Source organism: Hyla sarda, chromosome 1 (genome assembly GCF_029499605.1).
Source record: "Hyla sarda isolate aHylSar1 chromosome 1, aHylSar1.hap1, whole genome shotgun sequence".
Taxonomy (NCBI): domain Eukaryota; kingdom Metazoa; phylum Chordata; class Amphibia; order Anura; family Hylidae; genus Hyla; species Hyla sarda.
This window is the reverse complement of record NC_079189.1, coordinates 82337691-82365119: the sequence shown is the minus strand read 5'-3', so window position 1 is coordinate 82365119 and position 27429 is coordinate 82337691. Positions and strand designations below refer to the sequence as shown.

Sequence of the window (27429 nt, the reverse complement as noted above, 5' to 3'; positions counted from 1 at the left end):
ACTGAAGTGCATGCACTGACTGGTGTCTGGTAGCGCCCTCTACAGTACAGGGAGGTACTACATGTTCTGTACTACTCTTTACCTGTATTAATGAAGTGTATGCACTGACCGGTGTCTGGTAGCGCCCCCTAGAGTACAGGGAGGTACTACATGTTCTGTACTACTCTTTACCTGTATTACTGAAGTGTATGCACTGACTGGTGTCTGGTAGCGCCCCCTACAGTACAGGGAGATATTACATGTTCTGTACACTTTACCTGTACCAGGGTTAGCTGCTCCTTTGGACCCAGGTGAAGGCGGCTCCATGTTACTTTTTTGGGACACTTTGTGCACTGTACAGGACCCCGAAGAAGCTCCTGTCCTCTACAAAGACCAGTGTTTCCCAAGCAGGGTGCCCTCAGCTGTTGCAAAACTACAACTCCCAGCATGCCTTTGGCTGTCCGGGCATGCTGGGAGTTGTAGTTTTGCAACAGCTGGAAGCTCCCTGCCTGGGAAACACTGAAATAGACAGTGATTACAGCTCCCAGCAGATCTTTCTTACTTTTATATGGAAGGATTTGCTTTATCCGTATTAGTTATCTACTTATTTTTCTTTAATCCTCACTTTTTCCTATTTTTGGATGACATTTTGGGGCTTCAGAACCAATTACCAGGTTTCCATAGAGTTCTGGTCTCAACATACAATGGTTTCAACATACAATGGTCGTCCTGAAACCAATTAATATTGTAACTTGAGGGACTACTGTATTGTACAACTAGTACAAGAGTCTGCAGTGCTGCCAAGTTGGATTGCTGTTGTTGACAGGAATGAGAGTCCTCACAGGGGGACTTACTGGTATCAAAATACATCATTGAAGATTTTCAACACACATTCACACAATAACATTGTACAAACTGAAATCGGCAACAGCTAACAGGTAACAATCTACATGGTTTGGTGTGAACCTGCCTGAAGAAAGGTTGTGGTTAACTTCTGTTGAAAATCTGCAGCATTTCAGTGCCTTTCAAGCACTATTGCCTAGTGTGACTGTAACCATTTAACTTCTGTGCCTCATCTGAGTACTGTATTCATCAAGACTGCCATATCACTGTACATAAGGAATGGCTAAGCAAAAATGTATGTATTTTCACTACACTGGTTCATTATGGTTTTCTTTTTAAAAGGGATCTAGGAAGCACAGACACTATGTGGTGTCCCAGTACCAAAGCCTGTCCTGTGGGCTGCGGACTTCCTCGGGCAGACCCGCGGCACAGGTGTTATTTATCTGTGTTGTACCTTAAAGAGAGAGGAGCAGTGCAAGCCCATGTGACCCTGCCTGCCCAATGGGAACCCCCTAAATTGGGAGTTATATACAGTAGTGGGGGGGGGGGGGGGGGGGGGAGAAGTTGCCCCAGTTCCTGTGTGAGATCATGCTGAGCACAAGTGTGGTAAAGGAGTGAGTAGTGTGGAGAAGCCCGGAGGGAAGTCCAGAACAAATCAATTCTCCTGTCCAGCCATTATGCAAGGTATCCCCATACGGAGGAAATTCAAGCTCTGGCGGAGAAAGCTACATGACCTTCTCAGAACCCTAGCGGCCTGAAAAATCTTCAGTTTCATATCAATTCAGTATTCATTTAGTGGGTGAAAAGCACCATAAGGGGTTACACTGCATCCTCTCCACTCTGTACCATACTTTTGGCATGTAATGCTAACTCCACCCAGCTCAGTAAAAGGCAGTTGTCCGTAACCTGATGTTGTCAGTGTGTTTCTTTACCTACCCCCCCCCCCCCCCCCTCTTGTGTCTGGCCAGGAAAAGCTGTCTCCAACCTCGAACAATGTATAGGCTAACGGTGCCCTGGCATCACGAAGTGATCAGTTATTCCTTGCACCCCCCGTTGCACCACATCCACGTTATAACCTGTCAGGGACTCCACTGGTCCAGATTTCCTAGGCTGCAGGAGCTTGCACTGCCCCATTCTATGGAGAGGCAGCTGTACAGCCCTGTACTACAGAGAGAGTGAAACGGGGACAGAATTCCTTACTACAGTCTGTTATATATTCAGGAACACTGCAATGTTTCACAAAAAACTGTTTCAAAACAGTTCTGTGAATGGTGGTAAAGTCATCGGGTTGGTGCCTGGTGATGACTTCGTGCCCATACATATGTGTATAGGAAGAATACCTTTCAATCAAGGTATTTGAGTAAGGCTAGGTTCACACTACAGAATTGTCATCCAGAATTCTGCAAATGAATTTCAGACGGCAATTCCACTGCAGTAGAATCCCATTGCTGGTAAAAGGATTCCGCTGCATAGTGCGCACTATTGGATTTCAGTGGGGGATATTCCGCTGCCAAAATTCCGCCATCCAAAGCGCACTCATTCTTTTTTTATATAACTGTTTATTTTTATATTTTATAAACAATTTTTCATTTTAACAGTAAGGGAATCAAAAAAGAAAAAACAGACTGAAAACAAATAAAAAGAAAATATATCGGTATTATCTGAATCCGAACCAATAAATTGTTAGTCCTCTAATTGTATAATTCACTTAGACATGTCTTGTAATCATAACTTTCAGTTTCATGAAAGTACACATCTAATGACAATAAGGAATAAGATTTGGCATATCACTATATGATACAGCAAGGTTGCCATGTGATGATGCCATTCAAAATTAGTAACAGTATTCATGCAACCTAACCATTATTCTCTATAACGGTAACAAAGAACATATTGTATACGCAAATAGAAGTGTAATCCTCTCTATCATTTATAACAAGATTTATAATGATTACGATATTCCGGTATAAGTTATCGGCTATTTATCCCTCCGCGACACCGCCGCATATCATTGATTTAAAGCGGGCGTTTTAAATCAATGCACTGCAGTGGCTTTTGCGGTGCCATAGGCCGCCGCCGCCACCCGCTTCTCTCCTCCTGCCTGTCCGGGGGTCCTGAGACCTATCACCGCCACCGCTCCCCCCACCGCCGCACCGTGCCGCGACCGCCCACGACCCGCCGCATCGCACCGCAACCGCACCGCACCGGCCCCATTGCCTCCCCCATCCCCATTTTTATAATTACCTGTTCCCGGGGTCCACTCTACATCTGCCTCCGATGGCGTTCTCCTGAGCTGTCACTGTGCGCACTGACGGTGACGTCACGTCGCGCACGTCACTCGTCATTGCGCACAGCGTAACGCAGGAGCAAGAGGTAGCATGGACCCCGGGAACAGGTAATTATAAAACCGGGGATGGGGGAGGCAATGGGGCCGGGCGGTGGGGGGTGCGGCGGGTCAGGGGCGATCACGGTGCGGCGAGTCGGGGGGGGGGGCTCTCGCAGTGGGGGCGGTGCGGGGGAGCGGGGCATTATCGGCCTATCGGCAAGGTAATTGCCGATACCGATAATGCCCAAAATCGTGATTATCGGCCGATAATATCAGCCATACCGATAATCGGTCGATCCCTAATCCGTGCTGAAGACATTGCTGCCTATGAGGATTCAGTCATCACTGGCTTCACTCAGAATCTCTGGCTGGATTTTGTCCAGCAAAAATAACTCGCTGAGGGAACCGGCGTTCCTGTAAACTGATTTTATTCTCGACACCATGAAGAAGACTTGATACAGCCTGGTGAGTGCTGCCTGCTATTTTTCTACACTGTGTTAATCTAGCCTAAGGGTATGTTCACACTAAGCAATATCTGTGTGCGGAATTGTGCTCCAGAATTCCACTGCATGAACCTAAACATTGGTGTTAATGGGTCTCCTGCTGACCCATTCACACTGCATAATGTTAGCTGCGTAAAATTCTGCCATGGAAATTGATCCAACAAAAGAATGAACATGTCCAATCTTTTGGCGGAATCGGCAGGCAAAGTCACCTTGTTTAAAGGAAAAGTGACTTCCCTGCCACTGACGATGGCCTCGACATACGATCATTTCAACATGCAATGGCCTCTCAGAGGCCATCGCATGTTGAAGGCAGCATCAACATACGATGCTTTTGTATGTCGGGGCCATCGCATAAAGGGCTATCCGGCAGCGCAGACTGCTTCAGCTGCCACTGGATAGCCGTTTACGGTGCCCCGTGTGGTCCGCAGACGATCACTTACCTGTCCTCGGGGCTCCGGCGCGTCCTCTTCGGGATCCCTGCATCGTCGGCGCTCTCCATAGTCGTCATCACGTTGCTGCACAAGCCGTCCCATCATCCAATAGGAGCGGTGTGCGTAGCGACGTGATGGCGGCGACGGAGAGCGAGGATGTCGGGGAAGCAGAGGCCTTGCCGGAGCGTCTGGGGCACCCCGGGGACGCGGTGACAGTGATGGAGGGAGACATCCAGGGCAGCGGTGACGTTCCGGAGCGGCAGGGACAGGTGAGTACAACTTCCTATACCAGTGGTCTTTAACCTGCGGACCTCCAGATGTTGCAAAACTACAACTCCCAGCATGCCCGGACAGCCGTTGGCTGTCCGGGCATGCTGGGTGTTGTAGTTTTGGAACATCTGGAGGTCCGCAGGTTGTAGACCACTGTCCTATACTTTACATTGCACGGATCCCTCAACATACGATGGTTTCAACAAACGATGGTCCATTTGGAACGGATTACCATCGTATGTTGAGGGACCACTGTATATTGATATCCTGAATGCTTACAGTCCCGTTGGTTCACTAGAGGCAATTGCCCGGACCACTAGAGTCTCCTCCTGTAGCCACATCTGACAACCGAACTCGAGCCACCTGTTAGGAGTGACATGGAGCTATGTGACAGTCCCAGGAGGCCTTGGCTCCACGTCACTGCTGAGAGGCAGCTCGAGCTTGGTGGTCTAGCTGGGCTACAGGAGGAGACTGGAGTGGTGGAACGACCACCCCCTAGTGCACCAACATGGCTGTAAGTATACAGGATAACTATAGCTAGATCACTATCATTTTTGCCAGTGGCAAGGAAATATACATCTCCTCACCTTACCTTTTATTCTACGCTTATTTCTGTAGCAAATCGCTGTGGAAATATGTGCTGATTCCGCATCATTTCTGCTCCATTTACCACGGAGCAGAAAGGGGAGAGTCCCAGGAAGAATTAAAGGGGTACTCCGGTGGAAAACTTTTTTCTTTTTAATCAACTGGTGCCAGAAAGTTAAACACATTTGTAAATTACTTCTATTAAAAAAAATCTTAATCCTTCCAGTACTTATTAGCTGCTGAATACTACAGAGGAAATTCTTTTCTTTTTGGAACACAGAGCTCTCTGCTGACATCCCGACCACAGTGCTCTCTGCTGACATCTCTGTCCATTTTAGGAACTGTCCAGAGTAGGAGAAAATCCCCATAGCAAACATATGCTGCTCTGGACAGTTCCTAAAATGGACAAAGATGTCAGCAGAGAGCACTGTGCGCGACGTGTTTCCCGCTGCTGCCGTGGATTTTGCGCAGCGTGGGAACGCGCCCTTAAAGGGGTCTGGATGCATTTTTGGAGGATAATAACATTACAGATCATGGATTCTAGATCTATAGGGACAGAAGGTTGATCCAGGGATTTATTCTGACTTCCATGTTTGGAGTCGGGAAGGAATTTTTAAGTCTAGTATGAGGGTTTTTTTGCCTTCCTCTGGATCATCTCAGTAGGGACTCATTAGGGATACAGGTTGAACTTGATGGACTCTGGTCTTTTTTCAATCTTATGAACTATGTTACTATGTTACTATAATGTCAGCAGAGAGCACTGTGTTCCAAAAAGAAAAGAATTTCCTCTGTAGTATTCAGCAACTAATAAGTATTGGAAGGATTAAGATTTTTTTTAATAGAAGTAATTTACAAATCTGTTTAACTTTCTGGCACCAGTTGATAAAAAAAAAAAAAAAAAAAAAAAAAAAAAAAAAGTTTTCAACTGGAGTACCCCTTTAAGTGAGGAAATTTTCCTTGTTACTTTCAAAGTGTGAACATACCCTAAAGGTTGGCCACTGCCAAGCAGGAAGAAGACCGCACCGGAGGATTGGCGCTGCAATATTGGGGCACCGAGCGAGTGGAAGCTGGTAAGTCCAGATTGTTGTTTTTTTTAAATTTATTTTTTTTTATCTATTTTTTTATATGGCAGCAGGGTACTTCCTTTTTAAGTACAATAAAACAAATAAGCAGTAATGCAGCAGGGAAATGACACCTATAAATATATTAGATCCACAGTTTTTGCTCTGAGACCTACAATTATACACCAAAAACAATATGCACTGTTCATTCTGCACATCAAATGTGGGTTTCTGACTTATTCCAGGGAAGGGAGGTCCGCTGTGCAGAGAAGAGATAGGAATTGTAGCATGTAAACTGATAAGGGGGTAAATGGTTCAGAGATAATGCTGTGTACAGGGACAGAGAGGACCCCTGTGTGGAAGGGGAAACCAATGCTTACTGCACACCACGTACTATAAGAAAGGAGAATGGAGAACAGTAATGTGACCTACAAATTCTTACTATATGAAGATTTAGGACTTTTATAGGTATTTTTAAACAGCTAAGTAAAAGTTACATTAGGTTAATTATACGTCTAAAAAGTCTTTTATAGCAACTCGGTCCGGAGCGCTGCAGAGGAATCACAAAGGGATAATAAGAATTTGCTCAAGTGGTTTGGGAGAAACCTGATTATGGATTTTATTTTTCCACAGCAAACATCTAAGGGTTTGTTGTTATCGGAAACTTTAATACTTTGTGGTGTCCCGGTACCGTATGGTATACCGTACCTTATATGGTGGTCCATATAAGCCAGAGTTACTTTGTTCCAGTGGGGTCCTCCTGGTGGGATAGCCCCTAGTCACCTCTTCCTTCTTCAAGTTTGTGATGTTTGTATGTATATTTAATTGTATATTTAATTGTGTATATAGTGTTGCAGGACCTTTAGTCATGTGACTAATGTTAATTATCTTAGGGTATGTTAAAGGACCTTCCTAGGTCACATGGGTGGTCACATGTTTAGACCATAATCCCTTGTGTAAAGTGACTGACAGATGGTATGGACCAATGAGCTCAAGGCCAGCCCCGGCCCATATAAGGGAGCTGCCAGCCAATCCTCGCTCTCTTGGGTTCCGGCCTGGCAGAGCGAAGAGATCCATGCAACTTTTAAAGACAAGACCAGGCCGAAGCCTGATAATACTAAACCGTGAGTTATAATACAACTTCCCGCTAAAGTCTGCGTGACTGCTGGACCTAAACTCAATCCCCTAAATCCAGCGGAACAGCGCATATAAATCTCCTGAGCTTAAAACTCACAAGGTCCCAACCAACTGTCAGGATCCTCATAGACTCTGAGGGGGAGATTTATCAAAACCTATGTAAAGGAAGAGTTTCCCAGTTGCCAATAGCAACCAATCAGATTGCTTCTTTCATTTTGCAGAGGCCTTGTTAAAAATGAAAGAAGCGAGCTGATTGGTTGCTATGGGCAACTGGGCAACTTTTCCTCTGCACAGGTTTTGATAAATCTCCTCCTGAATGTACAAAGACTGTTCCTGTTTGATTCTGCATAAAACCTGCAGTAAAAGTTCCGACAGTTTTCTGAAACTTCCGGTTGTGGACAATCATTTATTATCCCTCCCTATCGCTCTTGGGACGGGTGGCAATAGGACAAGCATATACAGAGGAGCCCTCACCCTGGCGTCACGAGTGATAAGGGTTAAACCAGCACCATTTCATCACTACACAGCTACACCCCATATACCCTACACCCCCACAAGCTTACCACAACTTTAAAACTTTTTTATGCATGAGTACATTAAATAGGTGGCTTCAGACGTGTACGTATGTGTAGGCACTAAACGTCTATAACGTGCATCTCTAGATATAATCTAACATCTAGAGCAATGTTTCCCAACCAGGGTGCCTCCAGCTGTTGCAAAACTACAGCTCCCAGCATGCCCGGACAGCCTAAGGCTGTCCGGGCATGCTGGGAGTTGTAGTTTTGCAACAGCTGGAGGCACCCTGGTTGGGAAACACCGATTTAGAGGGTGGCCATCCTATAGAAATCCCACACTACTCTGTACATATTTAGGGTCTAATCACACATACAGTATCCTACGCATATTTGATGCACAGGATTTGAAGCTGTCATTTCGTTTACATTAAACTATGAAGCATAAATCTGCAGCTTCAAATCCTGCACATATTTGATACTGTATGTCTGAACACATCCTAAGTAAGTATTTTGAGGACAGGCCATCAAGGTTTGATCGATGGCGGTCCTGGCCTATAAATCGGCTATCAATGTATTAGTCATAGAAAACACTTTTGAGCATCTGTATGTACTTCGGCTTAAAAACTGCATTATTTCAACTAAGGGTGTGCAGAACAGAGGCAGATCATGGGGGCTTTGGTCCCATTTGCTACTGAAATCCAGGACATCCCACTGAGAATATGCATAATATGACCTCCTTTTCTTCTTTGTATGCAACCAGAGAGCAGCTTTCAGGTCCTATATTGTGCTGGTGTGGTGAGCAGGAGGAAGAGCAATGGTGACTGGGGTGTTGTGATGATAGTGTAGGATCTATTGGTGTTAACCCTTAAAAGTCGTGACGCCAGGGTGAGGTTTTCTCAATGTAATGGTCCTACCGCCAACCGCCCCACAAACGGCAGGGAGAAATAACGTAATGTCCACAGCAGATTTTATTAAGTAAACTTGAAGTAACTTTACTGCATATTTTATGCATCGGCATGGTACCCAGTCTTTGAGAGAGAACCGTGGTACAGGTTCCTCACAGGTTTGCTGGGATTCCGGGATCAATGAGCTTTGATTGCTAGCCACTGTGCTACTATTTTTAGGAGATTTGAGTTTCTAGTAGTAACACAGGATTCAGTAGTTTGAGCTTTGAGTAACTCACGTTTAGTGGCTGCGGATTCTTAGGCTTTGGGCCTAGCTTGAATCGATGATGCTGATGATGCCGATGATATGATGAGATGTGCTTGGCTTTATAATCCGGAACTAAGAGAGAGAATTTAGTGGCAGCAGCCCCTTATATATTAAGGGGGTGGGACAAAACTCATTGGTCAGCAGAACCTGTCAGTCCTGACCCAGTGAACTCTGGGTATCACATGACCCAAAGGTCCTTAAACCATAATACAATTAATTTAAGGCACGTGACCTCTAAGGTCCTATACAGAGGTATTCCTATATAACATATTAAATATAGATATATTTATACATTAAATACCATTTATATGAGGAGACTAGGGGTTAGCCCTAAAGGAGAGCCCTATTGTTATGGAGGGGCTCTGGCTGAGGGGACTTCAGACAAAGGGACAGGACCAAGTCCTGTATCGGGACACTACACTGGCAAAATGGACAATGCATTTTATATAGGTTGACATGGGAGACGAGACGCTACATAATATTTGTAGATATAAACAATGATCCTAAGCACAATATAGGGGAAGGTGCAGACATTCAACAAATATTCATCGCAGTGTTAAATGTGCATCTCCCCAGGTGTCTTTCTATTGAAGTGTATTCCTACGGGAGGAGTCACCCTGGAAACATGCGAGCTGCGGATCCTGATGTAGGCTTCATTATACATACAATAGATTGCTGTTTACCCAACAGCAGCCAGAAGTCAAATAAAGCATACACACAATGCTGCGCCATCTGACAACGTGCGAGACGTCCCAAGTACCAGCCTGTCCACATATAGTCTGCAGTGTGTTCACACCTCATCATTTAAAACAAATAAAATACTGTTCTGCGACCATAGAGCCCACCGCTGCAGCTGCACTAAGGCCCAGGGACAGCCCGGATTTGCTACATTTGCAAAGCTCCCCCTTTCTGCAGGCAGCGCTGGGTTGGCGGTGGACAGTTCAAGGGTCATGTTGAGTCTGTTCGAGCTGTCAGCTGTGTGTTGTGTAGAACCAGGGCCAGTCTAAATAGGGTGCTATCTGTGCACAAGGCCCATACCCAGTCACTTTTCTTGTTACACAAGTCCCCCCCCCCCCCCCACACACACACCAATTTCAACCCCACCAATGAAAAGGTGGAGGATTTAGAGGATGAAGCTTCGTTCCCTAGTTTACAACAAAACTGTGCCATTTGGTTGCTTTGACCCGTGGTCTACAAACTGTGGCCCTCCACATACTATACATGCAATGCCGATAAATACTATGGGACCTATTGGGAAAGGGTAGCCCTGCTCAGATTCCGGTGCGTTCACCTACTCTGAAGACATCATTACATTCAACTGTAAAGCTGGTCATACTTACCAACAATCACAATTTTGATGGAACCGAACAGAATTGTAAATGGTCCCACTAAGAAATGACCACTGTAGGGCTTGAAAAGAGTATGGAAAAAATGTTTTATAAAAAAAAGTTATCCCCTGTCCACAGAACAGAGGAGATCAGTACAAGTCCAACTCCTTGTCCCCACTGTCAGAATTTAGTGGCAGTGGGCATGCTCAACCATCGTTCTATTCACTGTCTATAAGGCAATGATGTTGGTCCGGGAGCTGCATATTGGTTTAAATCTCCTGGCAACTTCACAGCCCGAAACCTGCCTGCTGCTTAAACAATAAGGATACAGATTTGTTAAAAACCCCATGGAAGTCTATAGGACTTCTGGCAAATCTGTATCCTGATCAGTTAAGTCTCAAGCAAGTCTCAGGCTAGAAAGTTGCCGGAAGATTATAGGATCTGATGCTGCAGATTTGAAGCGGTGTTCAGTCATTTAGTTTGCATGGAACTCTGCAGCTTTAAATCCTAGACATCAAATACTACACAGGATACTGTACATGTAAATACACACTAAGGGTACGTTCACACAAGCGGACCCACAGCGTATTTTACGCTGCAGATCCAACGCTGACCCCTACAGGGAGCCTTTAGATGTGCCTGCTCGGAGCGGCAATACGCCGCTACGAGCAGACACACTGCTGTGATGTGCGAGTATGCCGTGCACATGGCTGCATGGTGTCTGCTCATCGCGGTGTATTGCCGCTACGAGCAGGCACATGTAAAGACAGCATAGAGCGTGCCTTCACCAGCGGATCCGCAGCGTAAAATCTGCTGTAAATCCGCTCGTGTGAACGTACCCTTAGGGGGCATTCACACGTGCGGATTTTCTGCTGCAGATTTGCTTCAGCAGATTTTGCTGCCCCTTGAAGTTAATGGGCAGCAAAACCTGCAGCAGCAAATCTGCAGCAAGAATATGCACGTATGAACGCACCCTAAGGGTACGTTCATATGGACGGATTACATGCGGAATTTCCGCAGCGTATTTGCTGTGGATTTTGCTACCATTGACTTCAATGAGTCCGAGGGAAAATCTACAAATCTGCCTCAATTGCGGATTTTCTGCTGACCCATTGAAGTCAATGGTAGCAAAATCCGCTGTTGAATTTCCGCAGCAAATATGATGTGGAAATTGTGAATGTACCCTTAAAGGAGTACTCCTGTGGAAAACTTTTTTTTTTTTTAATCATCTGGTGACAGAAAGTTAAACAGATTTATAAATCACTTCTATTAAAAAAAATCTTAATTCTTCCAGTACATTTTAGGGGCTGTATACTAAAGAGAAATCCAAAAAAGAAATGCATTTCCTCGGATGTCATGACCACAGTGCTCTCTGCTGACCTCTGCTGTCCATTTTAGGAACTGTCTAGAGCAGCAAATGTTTTCTATGGGGATTTTTTCCTGCTCTGGACAGTTCCTAAAATGGACAGCAGAGGTCAGCAGAGAGCACTGTGGTCATGACATCAAAAAAAGAAATGCATTTCCTCTGATTTCTCTTAAAGGGGTTCTCCGGTGCTTACACATCTTATCCCCTATCCAAAGGATAGGGGATAAGATGCCTGATCGCGGGAGTCCCGCAGCTGGGGACCCCCGGGATCATGCACGTGGCACCCCGTTTGTAATCAGTCCCCAGAGCGTGTTCGCTCCGGGTCTGATTACGGTCGACCGCAGGGCCGGCGGTGTGTGACGTCACGCTCCGCCCCTCAATGCTCAATGCCTGTAGGCGTGCATTGAGGGGTGGAGCGTGACGTCACAAGGGGGCATGACGTCACACGCCGCCAGCCCTGCGGTCGAGCGTAATCAGACCCGGAGCGAACACGCCCTGGGGACTGATTACAAACGGGGAGCCGCGTGCATGATCCCGGGGGTCCCCAGCGCCGGGACTCCCGCGATCAGGCATCTTACCCCCTATCCTTTGGATAGGGGATAAGATGTGTAAGCACCGGAGAACCCCTTTAAGTATACAGCCCCTAAAAAGTACTGGAAGGATTAGGATTTTTTTAATAGAAGTGATTTACAAATCTGTTTAACTTTCTGGCAACAGTTGATTTAAATATTTATTTATTTATTTATTTATTTTTTACATGGGAGTACCCCTTTAAACAGATATCCTCCCTTCAGACCAACATTGGAGTTACTCTTTAAAACATTGTAGGTTTCAGTGCTCAACAATGTTTGGAAGACCCATAGAGAATGAATGGTGCAGCGGGTGTGCATTCTCGTGAGGGTCATTTGACCTCCGTTTATGTGAACAGGTAAAACCCCACCATTGAGCTTAATGGAGATACCCCAAGTTTTAGAAGTATGTAAACATTAAATGAAATTGTACACAATTCTGATGTGTATGGAACCGGCCTGACATTCCTTCTAAAGCAGATGTGATGGGACATAATGCCTGAGCATGTAGGGACATACCTGACCCTTTACTCATAAGAGATAAGCTTCTGCAGAACCTCACTGCCCCACAGCTTAAGGCTTCTTTAACACTGAGGATTCATCTGTTATTAAACGTCCGTTTTCAGTGTAAAAAGGAATGTATAATAACGGATGAAATAACAGGTACTAATGGATGAATAATGTTGTTCAAAATAACGGGCATATTCATCCATTAAGACACGTTATACATCCCTCATGTACGGCCGTTTTAACACATCTGCCTACAGACTTCCACAGCCGGGACTACTACTATTCCCATCATGGAACAGACTTGTTTCCATGATGGGAGTAGTAGTTCTCTGGCTGCGAGAGTCTGCCGTTGGCTGGGGAGGCTACATTAGTGTTTGTACTACTACCCCCATCATGGAACAGAGTTTGTTCCATGATGGGGGTTGTAGTACAGGGGCTGAGGGATCGTGTGTTTTAATTTTCAGTTTTAAATCCCCTGCAGGGAGCCCTGAATGGACAGTACTGATGAGCCGTTCAGGGCTCTCCGCAGGGTTTTTAAAATGAACATTGTGAGTGGCAGAGGGGGCCATATGTATATTAAAAGCGCTGTGGGGGGGCAAGATATAAAGCGCTGCGAGGGGACTGACATAAAGACTATATATCTAGCCCCCCAGTACATTTATAATAAGCCCCCCGCAATGCATTAATAAAGATATGACCCCCGCCGGCGAATTAATAAACATATGACCCACGCCGCCACGTTAATAAAGATATGACTGGCCCGATGATGCTAATACAATACTTTTCATACATAGCGCTGCAGGTGTATATGTATATAGATGCGCTTGGGGGTTCAGACATATAGCGTTATCTGGCCCCCAGAGCGTATCTATATGCAAATCCCACCGCAGCGCTATATATGAAAAGTATTTCTATCAGCATCATCAGCCTGGCCGGCTGCTGGCCTGATGTGTTGCTGATAGATATACTTTTCATATATAGCGCTGCAGTGGCATTTTATGACAAATGCGCTGTGGGGGGCAGATTATAAATACGCTGCGAGGGGTATATATTTATAAATGCGCCGCCAGCGGGTCATATCTTTATTAATGCGCCAGCAGGGGTTATATCTTTATTACTGTGAAGGGGGTCATATATTTATTAATGCGCTGCGGGAGGCATATTATAAATGCGCTGGAGGGCGGCTAGATATATAGGCTATATGTCTGCCCCCCCCCTGCAGCGCTATATATCTTGCCCCCCGCAGCGCTTTTAATATACATATGGCCCCCACTGCCACTCACAATGTTTATTTTAAAAAACCCGCGGAGAGCCCTGAATGGCTCCTCGGTGCTGGCCATTCAGGGCTCCCCGCAGGGAATTTAAAAATGAAAGTAAAAACACACGATACATCGCAGGGTTGCAGACCATGCCGCCAGCTCCCCTGCTTAATAACTTTTGATCGCATCAGGTCTCAGAAGTGAGACCTGGTGCGATCAATCCCTCAGCCCCTGTACTACAACCCCCATCATGAAAAAGATTCTGTTCCGTGACGGGGGTAGTAATACAAACACTAATGTAGCCTCCCCAGCCACCGGCAGACTCCTGCAGCTGGAGAATTTCTACTCCCTTCATGGAAACAAGTCTGTTGCATGATGGGAGGAGTAGTAGTCCTTCAGGGCTGCGGGAGTCTGCTGATGTCACCTCTTCTGAGCATGCTCAGAAGTGATAACTGATATTATAAACCAGGTGCAAACAGATGACATAAAGGCTCATCCGTCAGCCATAGATTTCAATGTTAAAAATAATGGCCATTAATTTACCCGTTTCTTGTGAAGGAAGAAAAATTAGTGCATGTGCCGTTATTTCTTCCGTCACAACTAACGGCCGTTAATCATGATGGACTATAACGGATCATAACGGATAATCAAAAAATCCCATAGACTTTAATGAGATTTTGTAACGGCCGTTTACCAGGGCTTTTCTAACGGACGTTTATAACGGATTTTTTAACGGAACAACTTTATAGTGTGAAAGGGGCCTTATTCTGCTTTCTGTATTAAAATGTACACACATGCTTGGCAGTCATATCTAAGTGTATGGTCAGCTTAAGGATAGGGCTAAACACAGACTTCTTGCAGCAGAACAACTACAGTAGCAACTTTGAACTTACATTAAAAACATTAAAAGGGGTACTCAGGTGTCCAAAGTAGAAGAAAATCCCCATAGAAAACATATGCTGCTCTAGACAGTCCCTAAAATGGACAGAGATGTCAGCAGAGAGCAATGTGCTTCAAAAAGAAAAGAATTTCCTCTGATATTCAGCAGCTAATAAGTACTGGAAGGATTAAGATTTTTTAAAAAGAAGTAATTTACAAATCTGCTTAACGTTCTGCCACCAGTTGATGGCAGAACGTAAAAAAAAAAAAAAAAAAAAGTTCTCCACTGGAGTACCCCTTTAAAGGAACATTGAGTTCCTGAACGCTGTGTGCAGGCTTCCGTGTTCACGCCCGCCCCCTCGTTACGCCCCGCCCCGTCATGTGACATCATGTCCCGCCCCCTCAATGCAAGTCTATGGGAGGGGGTGTGATGGCCGTCGCGCCCCCTTCCCATAGACTTTCATTGATGGGACAGGCCGTGACGTCGCGAGGGGGCGGGCCTGAACACGGAAGACCACACACAGCGTCCAGGAACTCAACGTTCCGGTGTGAGGTGGAATTTTGCGGACGCTGGGGAGCGCAGTAACCCTTTAAGGGTGTATTCACATGTACAGTATCCTTAGCATATTTGATGTGAAGGATTTGAAGATGCAGATTTAAAAAAACATTTCATTTACAGTGAACTACGCAGCATAAAATCTGCAGCTTCAAACCCTGCGCAGGATACTGTACGTGTGAATAGACCCTAAAAGGTTTAAAAAGCGGAATACATTTACATGCAAATTCAATAGAAATATTAACCAACTTCCTCAAAACATTGTAGTGGTGTTGAGAAATAAAAAAATAAATAAAATAAAAACACTAAACATACAGTGACCCCCTCGACACAATCATTTCAACATACGATCACTCTCAGAGGCCATCGCATGTTGAAGGCAGCATCAACATACGATGCTTTTGTATGTCGGGGCCATCGCATAAACGGCTGTCCGGCAGCGCAGACTGCTTCAGCTGCCACCGGATAGCCGTTTACGGTGCCCCGTGTGGTCCGCTGACGATCACTTACCTGTCCTCGGGGCTCCGGCGCGTCCTTTTCGGGATCCCCTGCATAGTTGGCGCTCTCCATAGTCGTCATCATGTCGCTGCGTCCCGTCATCCAATAGGAGCGGCGTGCATAGCAACGTGATGGCGGCGACGGAGAGCGAGGATGCCGGGGAATGTCAGGGACACCCCGGGGACGCGGCGACAGCGATGGACGGCGACATCCAGGGCAGTGGTGACGGTCCGGAGCGGTGGAAGCAGGTGAGTACAACTTCCTCTAACAGTGGTCTACAACCTGTGGACCTCCAGATGTTGCAAAACTACAACACCCAGAATGCCCGGACAGCCGTTGGCTGTCCGGGCATGCTGGGTGTTGTAGTTTTGCAACATCTGGAGGTCCGCAGGTTGAAGACCACTGTCCTATACTTTACATTGCACGGATCCCTCAACATGCGATGGTTTCAACAAACGATGGTCCATTTGGAACGGATTACCATCGTATGTTGAGGGAACACTGTATATTAAATAAGTTACTGCTCCGAAGTTCAGAGACTCTAGGGCTGCACTGAACTGTACAAAGATACACAATGACACCATGCCATAAATGAATGCCGCTCACCTTAGCAACCCAACTAAATAAAGGGGACATGTTCTCAGCTGGGAGCGGAGTTCTTCCACAGGACGCCAACCGTAGGGATCATGCTGGAGAAGAAGGATCACAGATGAAGTCCTGGCACCATAGAGATTGTTCTCATAGCAGGGAGCCCCATTCTGCAGCTGACTGATCCCTTCCCACAGCCAGCATGATGTCATTGTGTCTAAGACATCCCAGACTGAGAACTGGGAGGGGAAAAAAGAGTTGACCCAGCAAGTTTTCACAGCAGATCCCGCCTGTTCTATTACCAAAAAAAAAAAAAAAAAAGTTTTCAGAAGGTGAAAGTGTTTCTCATGAGTCAGGAAACTGATCCATTGCAAGCAGAGGCAGCAGCATGACAAACAAGTCTACTATTTCCATGGATTGTTCTACTCCATACAATGTAACATCTGTAACCTCTTAATCGCCAGCATATTTTTTTTCTATACTGTGTGTAATGCAACTAAAAAAAGAGATGATGTCTAGATTTGTATCATTTATCTATCAATTTTCATTCAATTTAATTATTTTTTTTAAATTTACTTAATTTATTTATTTTTAAATACATTTAAAGTTTTAATTACCGTACTTTAAAATGTCTTTATGGGCATAGAGTTATTTGCAGAATGTTTTGACAGAACTGTATTGTATTGGAACAGTTAGTATAGTATCTCCCAACCAGGGTGCAAAACTACAACCCCCAGCATGCCCGGACAGCCGATGGCTGTCCGGGCATGCTGGAGGTTGTAGTTTTGCACCAGCTGGAGGCACCCTGGATACTAGGTTAATAGGTTGACTTTTAAAAGCATGTTCCGAATTGTATTTTTTTTTATTTATATATTTTTTTTTATTAATTTATATTCAATTAAGTTCAATATTTTTTCATTTTAACACCTTAAAGGGGTAGTCCAGTGGTGAAAAACTTATTTTTTTCAAAAAAAATTTGCACGTACGCCATTTACCGTGCAGTTTAATTAATTTAATAATTTTATAGTTCGGACATTTACACACGCGGCGATACCATATATGTAAATTTTTTTTTTATTTACACAGTTTTTTTTTATGGGAACAGGGGGGTGATTCAAACTTTTTTTTTTTCACTTTTTTTTGCAGTGCTATAGCTCCCATAGGGACCAACACTGCACACACTGATCTTTTACCCTGATCCCTGCAAAGCCATAGCTTTGCACGGATCAGCAAGATAGGGGCTCGAATGCTCAAGCCTGTAGCTCAGGCTTGGAGCAATCAAACCCCGATCGGACGCCGCAGAGAGAGGTAAGGAGACCTCCGCCTGCGTCCCAACTGATTGGAACATCGCGATTTTATTGTGATGTCCCGATCAGCCCGACTGAGCTGCCGGGAAGCGTTTACTTTCGTTTTCAGAAGCGGCGATCAACTTTGATCGCCGCGTCTGAAGAGTTAACAGCGAGCGGCACAACGATCGGTGCCGCACGCTGTTAGCCCAGGGTCTCGGCTATCGTTAGCAGCCGGGACTGACCCGGTGCGATGCAGGGTCACGGCGTGACCCAGTTTTTTCACACCGGGACCAGGCTCAGGGCGTACAGGTACGCCCTGAGTCCTTAAAGGGGTACTCCGGTGCTTAGACATCTTATCCCCTATCCAAAGGGGATCGCCGCTGGGGACCCCCGTGATCTTGCACGCGGCACCCCGCTTGTAATCAGTCCCCGGAGCGTAGGCTTGCATTGAGGGGCAGAGCATGACGTCATATGGGGGCGCAGGCGTGACATCACACGCCGTCCGCCCTGTGGTCGCCCGTAATCAGACCCAGAGCGAACACGCTCCGGGGACTGATTACAAACAGGGTGCCGCGTGCAAGATCACGGGGGTCCCCAGTGGCGGGACTCCCGCGGTCAGGCATCTTATCCCCTTATAAGATGTCTAAGCACCGGAGTACCCCTTTAAGAGGTTAAGGGGTTATTCAGGGGAAAAAATATATATATAGTGTATATATATATATATATATATATATATATATATATATATACATATATACATACACACATACATACACACACACAAACAACTGGCTCCAGAAAGTTAAACAGATTTGTAAATTACTTCTATTAAAAAATCTAAAAATCCTTTCAGTACTTATGAGCTGGTAAAGTTGAGTTGTTCTTTTCTGTCTAAGTGCTCTCTGATGACACCTGTCTCGGGAACGGCCCAGTTTAGAAGCAAATCCCCATAGCAAACCTCTTCTACTCTGTGCAGTTCCTGAGACAAGCAGAGATGTCAGCAGAGAGCACTGTTGTCAGACAAAAAAGAACAACTCAACTTCAGCAGCTAAAACCTATTGAAAGGATTATGATTTAAGATTAAGAAGTAATTTACAAATCTGTTTAACTTTCTGGAGATAGTTGATCTAAAAAAAAAAAAAAAAAAAAAATTTTTCTGGAATACCCCTTTAATTTAAATTATTTGTTTTTAAATATATTTAAAGTTGTAATTACTTTTAGATTTCTTTATGGGCTTAGGGTTATTTGCTGCATGTTATGACAAAACTCTATTGATCCACTTTGATACAGTGAAAACATTATCTCCCAACCTGGGTGCCTCCAGCTGTTGCAAAGCTACGACCCCAAGCATGCCCGGTCTGCGGCTGGCTGGGGGTTGTAGATTTGCAACAGCAAGAGGCACTCTGGTGGGGAAACACAGGCTTAATAGGTTGACTAAAAATAAATAAATAAATATGTTCCATTTTTGCATTTGTCATTTTTCCCATTAGTATGCAAAACTACAACCCCCAGCATGCCCAGACAGACATCAGCTGTCTGGGCACACTGGGCGTTGTAGTTTTACAACAGCTGGAGGCAGACTGGTTGGGAAGCGAATTGGTGAGTGAATTGGTTGACTTTAAAAAAAGCATGTTTTATTGTTGCATTTGTGTATTTGTTATTTTTACATTGGTATTCACTTAAGTTAAACATTTAACAATAGAACAAATAGAGAATAACATAATAAAAACACTAAACTAAAACAGAACAAATTGTAAATAGAAAGAAGGCAATGTGAATGAGACTGAACGGAGACTGGCGTAGTAACCTTTGATACAGTCCCTTTGTGATTGTATGATCAGCATTAAAAGGGTTACTATAAGCATTAAATCCCTAAGCTGCAAGGCAACAATGCTATCCACTGAGTCACTATGCTACTCAAGAAAGTATCTCTATCTATCCCGCTGTCCTTAAAAATGGAAAAAATTAATAGGCCAATAGACTGACCTTAATTCAAGAAGCACTGCGGGGGATTCGTACTTGAATAGTGTAGGATAGAGAGTAATGTAGAGGTTCTTGTGTAAGCCTTGGAGAGGGGAGGGGTCAATGAGCAGGAAGAAGACGTCCGGTGACATCAGCACCTATTAGATATATGTGATTATGTCATCCTGTAAGTCACCAGAAGTTAGCTGACCCTGGACAGACCGCTTCCTCTGACACATGAAGCAATGTGATTTTCTGAGGGTAAGGCTGGTGACCACATGACCCTGTTACAGTAATAAACTGCATGGATGCCACTGTGCTGGAATGAAACAGATGGAGCTGTAGAACTAGTAATGGTGACTGTGCATTATATGGGCAGAAAATAAAGAAACCAGGAGTGGTTTTTAAAGGATACGTTTGGGTGGTTTGAAAAATGGTGTTTTTCTGAAAGAATGTTTTAAGAAAAAAAAGTCCCCAAGGAAATAAAAACACTATGCCTACAGTGCTTTTAAGTTTGCGAAGCTTTTCTTCACATGTGGGTCATATGTTGGGTCAGTTTTCCAAAAACACAGCACTCTCTGGGTGTGGAATTTTCTCCTAAAGACTTCAATAATATGTTTTTTTTTGTTTTTTTCTTTACTGCTTTCCTGTGGAAAATTATTATTATTATTTTTTTTTTAAATCAACTGGTGCCAGAAAGTTAAACAGATTTGTTAATAACTTCTATTAAAAAATATTAATCCTTCCAGTACTTTTTAGGGGCTGTATACTACAGAGGAAATGCTTTTCTTTTTGGCTTTCTCTGGTATCACGACCACAGTGCTCTCTGCTGACCTCTGCTGTCCATTTTAGGAACTGTCCAGAGCTGGAGAAAATCATCCCCAAAGCAAACACATGCTGCTCTGGACACTTCCTAAAATGGACAGCAGAGGTCAGCAGAGAGCACTGTGGTCATGACATCAGAGAAATTCAAAAAGAAAAGCATTTCCTCAGTACTATACAGCCTATAAATGTATTGGAAGGATTAAGATTTTTTTTATATAAGTAATTTACAAATCTGTTTAACTTGCTGGCACTAGTTGAATAAAAAATAAAATAAAAAAAGTACATGTAATTTTCTGCTGACATTCTGCTTGCGGATTATGTTGCTACCTGTTGCAGCCAATGGGAAGCAATATAATCTGCAAGTGGAATTTCAGCTGCGGTAAACCTGCAGTGGATAAGTTACCTGTGACCGTAGCCTAAAACACAGATTTTCTGCAAAATTCACATCAAATCTGAAGAAAAACAGCAAATAATTTTCAATGGAAATCTCACACAGAATACCTGCACCACAAAAAAAAAACAAAAAGAGAAAAAGTAGCATGTCAATTATTTTGGAGAAAGCTCGTATAATTAGACTCATTGAATGACTATCCTCGTGTTAATCTGTTGTGCACCCACAAATCTAAGTGTCATCATCTGGCTATGTTCACACGGTGTAGTTTGCGGCTGGAAAATTTCCAGCAGACATTCCGCAGATAGCCGGTGCTTGCAGAACATGCCGGCGCTAGGACCACTTGGAAGTGGACTGTCTTCATAGACATGAATGCATTTCTGAGCGGATTCTTCAGGAAAAAAAAATAATCTTTCTGCGGAGGACGGAATTAGAATTTTTGTGGCAGATGTTTCCTGCGCAGAAATTCTGCAGTGTGCACAATAGTCCGTGGGTTTTGGGACATGAAATCCACACTCCTACACTGCCTAAAGTGCCAAATTCATGCATGAAAACTCCCCCATTACATGCTATGACATACCCTGTCATCATGGAACCCTATCATTCCTTCAGTTCAGGTCATTAGATAGCGTAACTCGCAGCGGATTTCCCGCAGCGGAAAATCCGCTGCTAGTTACTAGCGTGTGAACGCACCCTCAAGCAGGTTTCATGGCAGAGACGCCGAGAACCTCAGCGTGGAGGTGACAGCTGTATTGTGGTGTCCCGGTACCGTACCTTGTACAGTTCCTTGTGTGTTAAGTCCCCAAAGTCAGAGTTCCTGCATACCGGTAGGATCCTCCTAGTGGGATAACCCCTTGTCACCTCTTCCTTCTTCAATTTTATATGTTTGGTGTGTATAATATGTATATATGGTACTTCCAGGACCTTAGGTAACATGACTATTAAGGCTGCTGTTAGGTGAAGCTTAAGGACCTTCCAGGTCACGTGAGTGGGTCACATGATGTACCACAATGCTTTATGAAGGGACTGACAGTTGGTGGAACCAATAAGCTATGAGCCTGCCCTCTTGCCATATAAAGTCGCTGTATCCAATCCTCGCTCTCTTGGTTCCTGTACTGAAAAGCAGTAACATCTCTCTTGGGTTCCGGACAAGCAGAGAGAGAGAGAAGCTACGTGTATACCTACAAGACAAACTTAGGCCTCAAGCCTGCTAACTTCAGCCAAATACAAAACCGTGTGGTCAACTAAACTCAATCCTAAATCTACGTGACTACCGAACCTAAAACCAAACCCTAAATTCAGTGGAACAGCGTAAAGCAAGCCTCAGAGCTTATTTCCCTACAAGGTCCCAACCAACTGTGAGGAACCTTAAGTCCGGTCCTCTGTAAAGACTGTTACTACCTGTTAACCTGCATAAAAAATGTTGCAGTAAAGTTATTTCCAGTTTACTAAACCTCCGGTTGTGGACAATCCTTTATTCCTCCCTATCGTTCCGGGGACGGGTGGCGGTAGGATTCAGATATATAGAGGAAGAACCTGCACCCTGGCGTCATGACAGTTAAGGGTTAATCCAACACCCTTTCATCGCTACACCCTACCTACCCTACATGCTCACCACAGTATAGTACTTCCGTACTTCTTCCTGAGGTATGATACAGCTGTCACCTTCACGCTGAGGTTCCCGGCGTCTCCGCCATGAAACCCGCTTGACACTGCACTTTTGTTCACCGCAACTACGAAAATAAAGACTTGAAGCAACGACCTTGGTTAGTGCCGTCTTCCATTTCTTTTGTTTGAATTTTGGATGTACCTCACCTTCTCTGGACTGAGCACCCCACGGTCAGTACGCTGTTGTCTCCATTTCACCGGTATTCAGCTGCACTATCCCGGACTATCAGCAGTGCCAGTTCTCTTTCTCCCTACTATTATTATAATAATGATGATTTTTTTTTTATTTATTGATTATTTATTTTAGTCTATAGACAGGATCTCCTTTATTCCTTCCATCACATCCCTCAGCAGTAGGGCTGGGACAAGTGGTAGGCAGCGGCCCAGGGCCGCTGCCTACCACTTGTCCCAGCCCTACTGCTGAGGGGTGTGATGGAAGGAATAAAGAGGAGTTCCTGTCTATAGGCTGCCTATATATACAGCATTTGTCTACCTTTTACATGGATACATTTGCAGAAAGCCCCTATATAAAGTAAGCATGCTGTATATGACAGACCCTATAGGTTAACATTACTAACTTGTTGCCTTCAACACAGCAGATTACATACATAAACCTTTATCCTGGTTACTATCTCTGTAACCCGGCAGCACAACCGCGACATACTAATAGGGGAGATAAGGAAAAAAACTCAAAAGCAAGATTTACGCTAACCCACCCACATCATAAACAGCGCAAAATAACAGTAGCAGTGTGAGAAAACCGGTTTTCCACGCTATAACAGCATGAGGGAGATTTATCAAAACCCGTTAAGAGGAAAAGTTGCCCAGTTGCCCATAGCAACCAGATTGCTTCATTAATCTTGCACAGGCCCCATTTAAAAATGAAAGAAGCGATCTGATTGGTTGCTATGGGCTGCTGGGCAACATTTCCTCTGCAGAGGTTTTGATAAATCTCCCTCAATGATACTGACAAGATATGGTGACTGAATAGCTATCTAAGGTAAGAGGTAGTAAATGCTGGATGGCCACTTGTTATTACCGTAATTTCCGTATAATATAGTTTTGTTACCGGGGGAGGGAATATTTTGTAAAGGCTGTGCACTTCATGGCTGATTGACCAAGATGCAGGAGGAACACAGCCTGCAGCAAAACTGCTGTAACACAGAGTTTTATTAAACATGTGCCTCCAGCTGTTGCAATACTACAACTCCAAGCATGCCTGGACAGTCAAAGGATGTCTGAGCATGCTGGGAGTTGTAGTTTTGCAAAAGCTGTAGGCACTTAGCTGATGGCAACACTGCTGTAAAAAAAAAAGAATTGTCCAAACACTGTGCCTCCAGCTATTCCAAAACTACAAGTCCCAGCATTATAAGACTGCCTAAAGATTATACAAATGAATGACATAGGAAGATAAAGAAAATGTATGCATAAAAAAAAAAACCTGTACTTTTAGCACCAAACCTTTGCACTAATTTAGGAAGATGTAAGTTATACATTCAACATATTGTTTTTGGTGGTAGAGTACAGGCAATCTCCAATAACCATTGTGTGTGTGTGTGTGTGTGTGTGTGTGTGTGTGTGTGTGTGTGTGTGTATATATACACACACACACACACACACACAACATGAAACCAGAGAGGACTGGTTACAGAGCAGGGCTGCCAGGCTCCCCAGAGCAGTGAGTCAGCAGATTGAGGGAGGGGGAGGAGTCATCACAGTGCAGTCAAGAGAGGGACACATCCCCTCCCTTTGAGACAAATGAAAAGACATTGAGCAGCTATAATATGCTATTTTTAAGTAAAGTATGGGTGATGGAGAAGACTGTTGAGACCCAATTAGCTCCTAGCAGGCTATAACTACCCCTCCCCCTTATTACAATAATTAATTAAATAATAACTGACACAACAACAATTCAACTTTTTATGGGTGGGGATCGGCCACAGCTTTATTTATAAAATTACTTATATAAATAACAATTTAACTGTAACAAAGACACCGATTGGCTTCTTGCCAACCCGAGAGGTGCTGCCACACTGTCCTGTGTGGAGGTCTACCCCGGGTTGACCCCGCTTTCACCGTCTTCTTACCGCCAAGCTGTGACTTACAATAAACAGAGATACAAAAAAGGGAGGGAGGGAGGGCAAAACTCCGGGTCCTGGGCAGATTGAGGGGGGAAGGGAGGCACCACAGCTATAAATACCCAGGGGAGGGCCCCTGAAAGCCAGGGAAACTATTAAACCCCTGATTGGTGCACTCCTTCCCCCCCACCCATGGGACATACCACTATAGTTACCAACAAGTTTTTACAGACGGGGGAGGGGGCTAAAAACCTTGCCTGTATATTTCTTAACCCCTTAACTGCTCACCTGTCAGGGGGAAAGCTAGTTATGCACAGCTTGCCCCTCCAATTAACCCCTTAAGGACTCAGCGTTTTTCAGTTTTTGCATTTTTGTTTTTTCCTCCTTACCTTATAAAAATCATAACCCTTTCAATTGTCCACCTAAAAATCCATATTATGGCTTACTTTTTGGCCACCAATTCTGCTTTGCAGTGACAGTCAATTTATCCAAAAACCCACAATGAAACGGAAAAAAAACAAAATTGAAGAAAAAATGCCATTTTGTAACTTTTGGGGCATTCTGTTTCTACGCAGTGCATTTTTTTGGTAAAAATGACACCTTATTGTTCTGTAGGCCTATATGGTTAAAATGATACCCTACTTATATAGGTTTTATTTTGTCGTACTTCCGGAAGAAATCATAACTACATGCAGGAAAATGTATATGTTTAACCTCTTCAGGACGCAGGGTGTATGGGTATTCCCGTGGGAATTCCAGTCCCCGCCGCTTGCTGGTCGGGGACCGGACCTGGATGCCTGCTTAAATCAATCACCCCCGGTCCCCCTGAAGGGATAGGAGTGAGGTGGCAGGGGGGCCACCCCTCCTATCCCTGTTACTGGTCGGTCAGAAGCGACCGACCAATAGCAGATCGGGGGTGGAGGGGTTAAAGTTCGGTTCCCCTGTTCTGCCTACCGCCGGTAATCCAGACAGAACAGGGGAACTGTAGCGTGACCGGCGGCGGAGGTCCCTTACCTGCGATCGGCGGCGATGATGTGCGGCTCCCTGGTACCTATACAGTGGTCTCTAAACTGTAGCCCTCCAGATGTTGCAAAACTACAACTCCCAGCATGCCCAGACAACCGTTTAGGCATGGTGGGATTTGTAGTTTTGCAAGATTTGGAGATCACTGTGCACTTCAGAGCCCTGTCGTATTTCAAGGAAACAGTTTAGGGCCACATATGGGGTATTTCCATACTTGGGAGAAAATGCACAAAAATTTTTGCAGGGCTTTTTCTCCTTTTACCCCTTATGAAAAGGAAAAGTTGGGGTCTACACGAGCATGTTAGGGTAAAAATTTTTTAAAAAATTACATTAACATGATGGTGTTGCCCCATACTTTTCATTTTCCCAAGAGGTAAAAGGAAAAAAAATATTTAAAAAATTTGTAACGCAATTTCTCCTGAGTACGGAAATACCCCATATGTGGGCGTAAAATGCTCTGCGGACGCACAACAAGGCTCAGGAGTGAGAGCGCACCATGTACATTTGAGGCCTAAATTGGTGATTTGCACAGGGGTGGCTGATTTTACAGTGGTTCTGACATAAACGCAAAAAAATAAATACCCACATGTGACCCCATTTTGGAAACGACACCCCTCACGGAATGTATCAAGTGGTATAGTGAGCCTGAACACCCCACAGGTGTGTGACAAATTTTCGTTAAATTTGGATGGGAAAATGAAAAAATATATATTTTTTTACTAAAATGCTGGTGTTACCCTAAATTTTTCATTTTCACAAGGGAAAAAATAGGAAAAAAGCCTCCCAAAATTTGTAACCCCATACCCCATATGTGGATGTAAAGTGCTCTTCGGGCGCACTACAATGCTCAGAAGAGAGGGAGCGCCATTGGGATTTTGAAGAGAAATTTTGTCCGGAATTGAAGGCCACGTGTGTTTACAAAGCCCCCATAGTGCCAGAACAATGGACCCCTCCCACATGTGACCCCATTTTGAAAACTACCCCCCTCATGTAAAGTCATAAGGGGTACAGTGAGCGTTTACGCCCCACAGGGGTCTGACAGATTTTTGGAACAGTGGTCCATGAAAATGAAAATTTTAATTTTTCATTTGCACAGCCCACTGTTCCAAAGATCTGTCAATTGCCAGTGGGGTGTAAATGCTCACTGCACCCCTTATTAAATTCTGTGAGGGGTGTAGTTTCCAAAATGGGGTCACATGTGGAGGGGTCCACTGTTCTGGCATCACGGTGGGCTTTGTAAATGCGCATGGCCCCTGACTTCTATTCCAACCAAATTCTCTCTCCAAAAGCTCAATGGCACTCCTTCTCTTCTGAGCATTGTAGTGCGCCAGCAGAGCACTTAATGTCCACACATGGGGTATTTCCATACTCAGAAGAAATGGGGTTACAAATTTTCCATCTCCCCACAGACACGGCGCCACGGCAGCAACGGACGCTGCACACCACCACACCAGTGTGAACAGGGTGCAAAAGCTCACTTACCATGCTCTCCCAGTCAGACTGGGAGGCTGCTAGGAAAGAAATGGCCCTAGTGTAGCTAACTACTGGTGTGGTGCTGTGCGGCGTCCGTTGCTGCCGTGGCACTGTGTCTGTGGGGAGGTGCGACCCATAGACTGGTTTTAGTGGCATTGGGGCCGCTCTGCCAGTGGGTCGTTCCCCCCCCGTGGGCACTGGTGTCGCGGCGGTGGTGGTCGCCGCCCAGTGCTACGCCATTTTATGCTAGGGACATTAGGGACCCACTCTAAATAGGTGGCCTTGACGTGGCGAGTGGGCTT

At 44.7% G+C, this 27429-nt stretch overlaps 1 protein-coding gene and 1 long non-coding RNA gene across 9 annotated transcripts in view; one reads left to right on the top strand and one right to left on the bottom strand.

Annotated features, from left to right (window-relative positions):
- Positions 1-27429, bottom strand: part of TBC1D1 (TBC1 domain family member 1) — a 254893-nt gene that overhangs the window by 140911 nt on the left and 86553 nt on the right. Inside the window, exon 1 of one of the 4 annotated variants that reach the window (XM_056556543.1) lies at positions 16437-16631. The exons of the other annotated variants lie outside the window; for them this stretch is intronic. Within the exon in view, the coding sequence (XP_056412518.1) occupies positions 16437-16466 (30 nt within the window). The 5' untranslated portion in view covers positions 16467-16631. Of the gene's footprint in view, positions 1-16436; positions 16632-27429 lie in introns of those variants that run through there. 4 annotated transcript variants of the gene reach the window in all.
- LOC130355835 (uncharacterized) overlaps positions 21905-27429 on the top strand; it is a 94961-nt gene continuing 89436 nt past the window's right edge. Inside the window, exon 1 of one of the 5 annotated variants that reach the window (XR_008888679.1) lies at positions 21905-22651. This is a non-coding gene — a long non-coding RNA (uncharacterized LOC130355835). Of the gene's footprint in view, positions 22652-23463; positions 23554-27429 lie in introns of those variants that run through there. The other 4 variants (XR_008888677.1, XR_008888675.1, XR_008888681.1 and 1 more) reach the window with 4 other exon arrangements.